Here is a 10,791-nt window from a genome sequence, read left to right on the forward strand (position 1 = left end):
TTTGTTGAATATTTTAATACCATACCCACACTACTGGCTAGCAATGTTAAAGAATCATCAGAAGAACCCACACTTAGATACTTCAATCCTTATACTTTTTCATTTAAACCAACAAGAGAACCAGAAATAAATGATATAATCAAAAACCTAAAATCCTCTCAATCTACTGGTAATGATGAAATAAGTCCCAATCTTTTAAAAAAGTGTTCGTCATTTATTGCAGGCCCACTAACTTTTGCCATCAACTGCTCGTTGGAAGAAGGTATTTACCCAGATAGCTTAAAAATTGGAAAAATAAAACCTATACATAAAAATGGAAATAAAACCCAAGTTGAAAATGACAGGCCCATCTCTGTCCCCAGTGCTTTTGCAAAGGTTTATGAAAAATGGGTGTCAAATTCAGTCGTTTCATTCTTTGATCTTCATAAGCTATTCAATGAAAATCAATTTGGTTTTAGAAAGGGACGTTCAACAACACAAGCTATAATAAAACTACTATAAGAGCTGTTCCTCAAGGCTCCATATTGGGACCTATTCTCTTTCTTATCTTTATTAATGACCTGCCACTCGCTTCACCACAATCCAAATGTGTACTCTACGCAGATGACACGACTGTGATCCATTCTGACAGAAATCCAAACAGACTTAAGCAAACAGTAGATGACTTTAATTCTATCATACATGAGTGGTTTCTAGCAAACAAACTAAAGGTAAACGACAGCAAAACTGAAAATATCATACTCTCTTTATGAAACACCGAAAATTTCTCTTGCTCAGAGTCGGTGAAATTCCTAGGAGTCTATATAGACACTAAATTGTCATGGCAGCATCACACAGAAAACATCTGCAAAAAACTATCTTCTCACTCTCTATCTAATGTGCACCCTATCTCAAACAGTGAACAACGCCACACTTCTCTCCGCTTATCATGCATTTATCCATTCCTCTTTATCATACGCAATCATTTCTTGGGGACACTCTCCACACGCTGGGTACTGTCAGGCTTGAAGTACAGAGATGACTGCAAGGACTCCTTCAAAGTTCTACAAATACTTACAGTTCCCACCTCTTACATTTTTCAGTGCCTTATATATATTAAAACCAACTTACATAAATACACAAGTCACTCTGACATACATAATCACCACAACAGAAGTTCCAAAAACATATACCTAGATTATCAGAGAGTTTCAAAAAGTCGAAATGGAATCAACTACTACGCTCCAAAATTTTTCAATGCTCTACCCGAATCGATTAAGAATGCACATTTGAACACATTTAAGGTCCAAATTAAGCAACTGTTACTCAGGGGTGCCTTTTACGATTTTAACGAATTTTTAAATGCTGATTTTACAAAGATTTGTGAACTGTAGTATTTACAAGTTTTTTTTTGTACTTTGTATTACTATATATATGTATACTACCATTTTTATGTCTTTATCCTTTCCTGACTTGTGTAAACATTTTTAATGTCATCACACCAATAAAGAATTATTATTATTATATATAATAGTCTAGATATGGGTAATCGAACTCTGGGTATTTTCTCAGGTCTAAGTAAGGCATTTGATCTTGTAGACCACAGAATTCTACTAGACAAATTGGAAAAGTATGGTTTTAGGGGAAACACGTAGATGGTTTGAAAGTTATCTCCAAAATTGAACACAATACGTTGAAATAGATCAGTATCAATCTAAACGTTTAAAGTATACTATTGGAGTACCACAAAGCTCTATTTTGGGACCTCTACTTTATATAATTTATGTCAATGACTTTGAAGGAAATTTTGTAATGTATGCGGATGACACTACACAACTGGTTAGTGGTTAGAATGTTACATCCACAGTAGACTTGGCTCACAGGGAAATTTTAAAAGCCCAGGACTGGTTTTCTAGCAATAAATTAATCTGCAATGATAAAAAATCATCCTTCCTAAGATTTAGTTATGCCCCAAATGGTCATGATCACAGTTTACTGTTAAAATCACAGCACGGTTTAATGAAACAGGTGAATTCAATGAAATTTCTAGGACTTACTCTCACTGAAGATTGTGAATGGAATCAACATATTAATGAAATATGTAAAAAAAAATAACGCCTATTTGTTACTGTATCTATCAACTCAGTAAAATTATAGATAAGTCGGTGGTACTCATGTACTATCATGACCAATTACACTCAACAATCTCATATAGTATAGTAGCTTAGGGCCTATCACGTGAGGCACAAAAGGTATTTATTTTACAGAAGAGAGCTGTCAGAAACATTCAGAGTGTAAATAGACGTACTAGCTGCAGAGATCTATTCAAAGTTTTAAGAATATTAACTCTCCCTTGCATTTATATGTGCCAGCTGTTGATTTTTGTAAAATCGGATCAGCGACCTTTTACCTTCTTAAACAAAAATAATTACGGCACAAGAAATTCAACATTGTTAGAAATACCAAATCATAGACTGGCTAGATCAGAATCAAGTCCAATTTTCATGGGTGTCAGGCTATTTAACAAATTGCCAAATCATGTTAGAAAAATGTCACTAAGAAAATTTAAACTGGTCCTAAAAAACTTTCTGATTGATAAAGCCTACTACTCCATTGAAGAGTTTATGAATGACTTATCAATATAACTGAAGAATTGAGATTGTCATCTAGGGATGTTAATATATTATAATTTTACCCAGTTATAAGTTTTAATATATAATTTTACATAACTGTTCATATCCTATATATACATAATTTTTTCTTTTTTATAAGTTTATTTGTATCATATTACACTGACTTGTTCTATATCATTGAGTTATGATCCAGAAGAACCAATAAAATATTATTATTATTATTACTATATAAGCCAACAAAATTTAAAGGTGAATATTATGAATATACAAAAATTAGTGAAGAGGTGCCAAAGGAACAAATGTAACATTTCATAGAGAATTTTTTTTAATGATCAAGCAATATTTGAGAACACCTAGGTCTGTTTCTTAGTTTTTCTATCCTTTTCTTAACATGTTTCTTGACCTTAGTTTTCCTTTTTTCTGCTTTCGCTTCTTTCACAGCCTGCTTCCTTGCTTTTTTTTCTTCTTTAGTCTCATTTTTTGGCCTTGCTGAATTCCTAAACTTGTTCTCTTTTTTTGACTCTGTTTCGCTATCTTCATCCTCATATTCTCTCTCTGTTTCGCTATCTTCATCTAGTATTTCAGGCTGTTCGATTATGGAAATTGATTCAGATTCATCATACTCAGTCTGATCGTCATGATTTTCTTCTTTTCCATTTAATATTTCTGACTTTGTTTCACTCTGTTCTAGTATTTCAGGCTGTTCGATTATGGAACTAGATTCAAATTTTTTGTCATACTCAGTCTGATCGTCAAGATTTTCTTCATTTCCATTTAATATTTCTGGCCTTTGAACAGTACCACTCAAATCAGATTTCAGACCTACTAGAGTTTTGTATATTAAATTTTCTGAATGACCTGCTTTCGCTTGATTGATGTCTCGCTCAAAATCTATCACCTCTGTCAGTCGTTGTGGAATATAAGCGTGTAAAAATACCTCTTCATCAACCTGAAAGAGACAGAATTATATTATTATATTTGTTATTTGTCGATGTGTTGAAGTAGCACAGATAGACGTGTCACTTTTCTGAAATTCATTTATCAAATATTTCAGAAGCTCAAGACATTAAGGGCTGGCAACAGACCTCACCTGACCTTTTATCAACTAGACATAAATGACAAGGTTGGTTGGGTAACAGGATCAATATTTTCTTTAAAAAAACAATTGTTTTCTTGCCGACGTTTCGAATTTAATTAAATTCTTCTTTGGTAGTGGAATCAGGGATGTGACTTGCAGAAGCGAGGTGTGCAGTTTTGTGAGATGTACGGCGTGATAGAACCATGCAGAGAACAATGACGAGCCTGGTGAGTGGCAGATTAAGATCTCTGCGTCAAGTTACAAAACCCTTGGAGTGTGTCACTATCTAAGGTGTAGGCAGACTGGGACCACAGTGTGTATTTTAGAACTTAGCATTATTATAAATGTTATTCGCTCGCGCTAAGTTAATCATCGTAAATTCAAAGACCTTCTTGAAGAATTACAAGCTAGTTATAGTGATTTTATCTTACACACGGCTGTCGAGTGGTTAACCAAAGGAAAAGTATTAGAATGGTTCTTTCAATAAAAACCCACAAAAGATTTTTTTTTACAACAGAATGGCAAATAATTCCCTCAACTACAGCAAAGTGAATGGTGGACACTTGTGGCTCTTTTGACCGATACTATTATGAAATTTAATAATCTTAATTACAAGATGCAAGTAACTAACAAGATAATTGGGCAAATGACAAATAAATGTTCGCGTTTGGAAACAAACTACAACTAAACATAAGTTAACTCGAAGCTGCGGCCCGGCGCTGACACCCACATTGTCCTGTGTAGCCCTTGGCCAGAAAAGTGTGACGACCGCTGAGTTACATAAAAAACTCTCAACCAATAAATAATTATAGATCATTACCTGTTCTGGGGAGGTTGTTTCCGTGTTTCCAGCAGCTTTTTCTGCAAAGGCATCTAGACACTCCTCCATATTACTTTCTGTGATACTGGAATCAGTTATGAAATCAAACAAATCTTTGATGCTCATAGTAACAACGTTTTTTTTCTCGAAGAATTCTGTAATATTTTTGCAATCCATCCTTAGAAAGTGAAGAGCACGGGGATGGTCAACTTCAACAGACTGTGAAACATCTATTATGTAAATTTGTCCATTGTGGTAAAGCATATTGTATTCAGAGAAATCGGCGTGAACCATTTTACATTTGTTATACATCTGCCACATCATGACAACAGTTTCCCTGTAGGCTTGCCTGGCTTTTGACAAGCTCAGCTCAACATCTTTCAATTTTGGTGCTGGCCAACCTGGAAATTAATTTTGGTGAGTGGAATAATATTTGTGGGGGTTTTGCAAAATTGTATTTGTAACCAAGTTTGTTTGCTGCGAGAATAATTACCAAATGCTATACTAAATGAAAAAATAAATTGCTGGATGTAGGCGTTACTACATGGTAGGAAATCATAATGAAAAGAGAAATGAAAAATGTCTATGTTTTTTGCCACTTTTATTTGTAACTAACGTTACTGCAGTTTCGTCCTATACGGACATTTTCAAACTTATACAAAAAACATAGAAATTTTTCATTTCTCTTTTCATTAAATAAAAAAATAATGAACATTCATCTCACCCTCACTAATAATAATAATTTTTATTAGTCTCAAGAAACACAGTTTTTAGACAGGTCAATACAATTTCTAAAATAGGTTTTAGAGGGTGAGATTTGTCAATATAGTTTTAAAAAAATGCTTGTAGATTAATTAGATTTACGAAAAAAATACAAGTTAACAAGATAAAATTCCAATCTTATAAGGCACGACTAAAATGTAATGCCATGAGCTTTTACAAATTATAAATCACATAGCTAACGTATTATATATATTCAAAATTGATTCAAAGTTCGGACGGTGACCACACGGTGTCTCTTTCTTCTTGGATAACATCGAAAAATTGATCAATTTCATATAAAGGATGTTTGGTTAATATTTTCTTCAATAAGTTTCTGAATCTTCTAAATGACAAGTTACGAAATTCGGCAGATAAGGGATTGTATAGCTTAATTCCTATATTATCTATTCTTTTCAACTTATTAGCTGTAGGAACAAGGTTTGATTTGTTTCTTGTATCATGTTGGTGTATATCCTTGTGAGCAACTTCATTCAACAAGTTTTGTTGAACAAAAAGCACATTTTCATAGACAATAACTGAATATAGGTCATTATTTTAAGTTTTACAAATATTGGTCGACACTTTTCATCATAATTGGCAGAAATTATGCTTCTTACTGCAGATTTTTGAAATATTCTATTAAGATGTACCTTTGATGCATTATTCCAATTGAGTATACCATACCTAAGGACTGAATGAAAAAGAGAATGATATGTTGCAAGTGCCGCACTTTGATTTACTATTTTTTTAATTCTTCTAATAGCAAAAACCGTCTTACTAAGTTTACTACACATGTTATTTATGTGGTCTATCCATTTCATCATTTGCACTATAGCTGGGATAGTGATTTTAAACAAACTACAACAGAAGAAAGTAGGAGCATAACATGCAAGGATTTTGATGAAATAACCATTGTTATTTAGGATGAAAATATGTGTAAGTACTGAAATGTATTTACGAGTGTATTTATAACAAGAATGTGAATATTATGAAATAATGCCTTGAAAGTTTATAGTCCTATTGTGTTATTGACAACATATGGTAATGAAGACTAGTAGTATTATGGTGGAATATCAATGCCTAGAAATAAATTCAGAAGATATAGGTATAAAATGTTGTAGTACCAAAGACCCAATAGACGTCAAAAGTACGACCCAAAGCTAAAAGAGTACTGGTTTCATTTTTATCAAGAGGTGAAAGTATGCACTTCAAGCTTCAACTTCAAATTGAACTCGTTTACATTTTCCAAAGAGTAAAATACTTTGGCGTACCTAACTATCCAAAAAGTGACTTGGAACAATCACAAAAATAACATTTTCTCCAAAGTGACAGTGGCAACCTTGATAGGTCATTGAATATTTGAAGAAATGTAGGGTTTGCAAATTAAAGTGATCATATTAAACAATTGTACTTAGGCTAGTAGTGTAGTAAGTGAACTTATGAAATAATTAGTTTTTTACATTTCTACTATACTATTTAAGTGTAGTATTAAAAGTAGTTTGATCAATGAATCATAATCATAAATACATGACCACAGACTAAAATAATATCATGATAAATAAAATGTAATGAGTAATCGAACATATATAAAGTAAGGATCTCATTTGGAGAACAATTATTTTTTCTGCATTCATTATATACATACATACATACCATTAATGTTTGTATTGTACATTTTTGAGTTATCCTGTTTATTGTATACATTTTTCATTATTTTCTTGATACCAGGGTTGGACTGGCCATATGGTTGGAGTAAAATCCCGAGCTTATTCCCTCACACTATTGTGCAGGCCTACCTACCCAGTAGTCGAGGAAGACCCACGACCCACCTATTCCTTGCTTGTGGGTTACTACTTTTTACTCACGACTATATCCTAGACAAGTGGAGGGCCGCTCGCTACCAAGGCAGCTCTGGCGCAGTCTGACCCTGCTTTATACTTGATGAAACAGACACTAATGACAATTACTCACTAGCCTTGAGAAAAATAAACGTGTTCCAAATGAAATCCTTATCAGATATGATTGATTGTACCTAATTCAAATCTTACCTTTTTTTCCTATAAAAGTCATAAGGAGGACATGAGACTCGAGTGAAATAGGCTGAGGTACATTCAAACCTTTAGAGTGCATCCGAGCTAGGTTTCTCCTCTCTTTTTCTGCCCAAGTTTTAATCATGTTTCTTGTAGAACTTCTACGGTAACCGTGTCTAAATCTGAAATCGCCACTCATGTATTTATCCCTATCCTTGAACACCAGAATGGACGTTTTGAAGATTTTTATCGCATAATCTTCGCCACTATCTGACACAGCATGATAAACATTTGCTTCTTTGCCTGTTGAAATACATCCGTTTATTTCTGATACATTTTTGTTCAGGAGTCTGAATAAAATCATCCTAGTTCCTGGATCCATGACTTGTTCTGTTGTGGCTCTATCACTTTTGTCCTTATTATGTTTCTCATTTTTATTTAAGCTTTTGTGGTTTACGCGAAACATATACGTAAAATCGCTCAGAAGATCATCTGTTAGTTCCCACATTTCCAAATTAATTTTGTTTGTATATTGGGATAAATTGTCACTAGTCTGGTAGTTGCTGACTTTGTTTCAACCCTACTGTAAAAGGTAATATTTAGTAAATGAAAAAATCAACCACAAGATTATCTTCTTGTTTCACTGAACTGTACCACAGATGACTTGAATAAAATAAAAATATAAGCTGTCAGCTGTGATACTGCCCAAATGCACCGCAAAAAAAGCAATGGCCTTAGAATCCAGAGAGAGAGAGAGAGCTATTTCTCACTCTGGGCTCTATAGTCCCTATAGTGTACATGCAAGTTCATAGGATATAATTTTATTTTAAAATTGAGATACCTTTTCCCTTTTCTATAATATTATTTGGTTACGTCACAGTAGAATTAGCCATACTGTGGTTATGTGACATAAATCGTGTTATTTCTTCAACAATTTTTGTATTATAATTCCTATGTACTGTGAACATATCAGATAGAGCTTTCATTCCTTTATTAATGAATATTTGATGCATATCTTGTCGGGAATAGTGTTGATGGGTAATTCTAAGAAAATGTGGTTATTGTTACAGGTTGTCGGCATTCACAATTTGGACTATTGCTAACCCCTATATGAACTAATTGCCGTTTGCCACTACATTCTAATAATACTCGTTATGTGTCTTCTGTCCATACCTATTTGGTATTTTCATGTACCACAGGTTTTTGAGTATAGTCAGATTGAGTCCTAAAATACATTTTACCTTTATTTTGAATTTTATGTTTCAATTTTGAGTAATATTTGTTTCAGCGGAGGTATGAAGTTTTTTTTTCTAAATAGAAAGTAAGGAAGGAAGAAAGCAATCAATTTCATAAATTAACCCTATAAAAAGATGTATAGATCATGCCAAAAGTAACCTTCAAACATAAACTGGAAGAAAAAGCCCTATCGAAACAGCAATTTTTATATGAACATTGAATTACATGAAAGAAAAATACTTTCAAAATAGATACTTTTATAAGAAAGCTGAGCTGAATTATATGAAAAACACTTTTCCCTATTCTGTTTGTATTCCTAACATTTGTATATGATCGAATCAGATATTCACAGGATTTTTACAGAATATAATTAATGAAAGAAGTAAAATTTCACTCACATGGAACACCGTCATCCTCACTGCTAGACATCCAATGTTTAGCCGTAAGACACTTGCCTTATCGGCTCTTCAGTAGCAAATACGGATAACATAATAAGAAAAAACACTTCATTCGTTCATAATCTTTTCGAATTTTTTTGTCACGGAATGGGTTGAATCCACCCATGTCATCAATGCCAGTATGTAAATAACATTCATTCACTTATTTGATTAAATCCCAGACACAGGAATCTTGTTAAAATTGAAAGGGTATATTTTTTAAGAGATTAATTTTCGGGATTCTTTCAAAGAAAGGAAGATTCCAACATTTTTTGTATAAAGATGGAGAAGCAGAAGCGAAAACCTTTCGCAATGACAAATGAAACATTATTTGTATTATCACTGAAAGGGCAACTATCTGCCCTGATCGCTGTTTTCACAGTCTTCAATCATCTCCCAATTGCTCCTATATGTCTGAAGAACTGTTTTGTTTGGATTTATTAATCTTGTACTATTACCATTATTCAAAACAATCATGTTAATATCATCCATTATTGTATTGATGGTTTTTTCCATTATGATTTGTCGTCCTTCCCAATAGAGATGTTTTCTTTTAATTGATTTAGTATATCTACATATAAATTCAATTCTAATCGGTTATTAGTGTTGATTCTCCACATATTAATTATTATATTTTGACACAAATTTTGATTATTCTTAAGATTTGGTTGGATATAATGTCATTGAATACGATAGTGACTATGCCTCCGTAGCCGTCGTCTATATGTTGATCATTTTTGAAGTTACACTTCTTTTCGCGCGTTAGGGAAAAATGATAATTAAATTTTTACGATGCGCGCGCCACGACACTCTGAAGTTAGCTTTTTAAATTTATATGGCCATTGCTTATCAGTCGAGCGAATTTGGCCAGACTCGTCCTGTCCATAATGAACAGAAGCTTCGTCCGGAGGCGAGAGGTAATAGATATATACTATATTAATATTTCTATCTCCTAGCATGTTTACAGTTATTTACTTGCCCAGGAATTTATGTATGGAAAAAATACTTACATTTTCAAAAATGTTGATCAATCAGTCCAAAACTTGTTATTGAAGTGTTTATACTCAAAAGGAAGAGGTAGTCCGATGATCACACATTGAAAACTACAACACGTATCCAAAAGGGAGAGATAAACTATGATATAACTGTCCAAAGCAGCGCTTTTATTCAGAAATTTTCAGTTGTGCCAAACTAAATTGAAAATAGTATTCAAAAGTACACGAAAGTGCCCACTTCAATTTCTTCTTCTCATTTGTGACAGAACCTTTGTGCATAGAAATTGATCAGACACTACTTGAGATAAAGCAACTCCTGGAGTGTAGTGATTACTGTTAAGGTTCAGGCGTTGATGATGATGTCGATATATGTGGAATTTCATCAGCTCTTAAGGAATATATGAAATAGATTGAATATCAATTCAAATTCATAGCAGAATTTCATTTGGCCACTCACTTGTCCAACAAAATTAAAAAGAATTTTTTGAAATCATGTAACGTAAAGAAAAAAAATCAATATACAGTATAGATTAATATTCCTTCAGAAAATCAACGAATATTTTGAAAATTTGAATTTGGAAGTTTTGGAGAGGTTCACAAAACAACACAAGGCAAATGACAATTTTTACATTTTGGTACAATTGTGCCAAAATGAATATGCCACAAAGGAAATAAATTGACCCTCAGAGTAATAATGTAAATATATTTTTTATTACTTTGAGAAATTAACGCAACAGTGACAGTCACTTATTTGATGAGGTTTCAAAAATTTTCAACTGTTATTTGAACGGAGCACCGATAGATACGTTTACTCACTACTC

General features: G+C 33.0%; 1 protein-coding gene across 5 annotated transcripts; it reads right to left on the reverse strand.

Moving 5' to 3' along the window:
- Positions 1–2,808: 2,808 nt before the first annotated feature.
- Positions 2,809–10,131, reverse strand: LOC111504478 (serine/threonine-protein kinase rio1). Of its 5 annotated transcripts, none has more exons than XM_074183375.1 (4): positions 9,986–10,131; positions 7,321–7,885; positions 4,511–4,911; positions 2,809–3,561 (listed from the first exon to the last, which is right to left on the reverse strand). In XM_074183375.1, the coding sequence occupies exons 2-4, from the start codon at positions 7,808–7,810 to the stop codon at positions 2,938–2,940; spliced, it is 1,515 nt and encodes a 504-aa protein (XP_074039476.1). In that variant the 5' UTR covers positions 7,811–7,885; positions 9,986–10,131; the 3' UTR covers positions 2,809–2,937. The 5 variants fall into 5 exon arrangements, with proteins under 5 accessions (XP_074039476.1, XP_074039477.1, XP_074039475.1 ...); XM_074183376.1 differs by lacking the exon at positions 9,986–10,131 and adding an exon at positions 9,434–9,722 and having other exon boundaries at positions 7,321–7,882; XM_074183374.1 differs by lacking the exon at positions 9,986–10,131 and adding an exon at positions 9,434–9,722.
- Between the last annotated feature and the right edge of the window lie 660 nt (positions 10,132–10,791).

This window comes from Leptinotarsa decemlineata, unplaced genomic scaffold (assembly GCF_025532065.1).
Source record: "Leptinotarsa decemlineata unplaced genomic scaffold, Ldec_3_MD MMD2_tig00026336_RagTag_RagTag, whole genome shotgun sequence".
Lineage (NCBI taxonomy): Eukaryota > Metazoa > Arthropoda > Insecta > Coleoptera > Chrysomelidae > Leptinotarsa > Leptinotarsa decemlineata.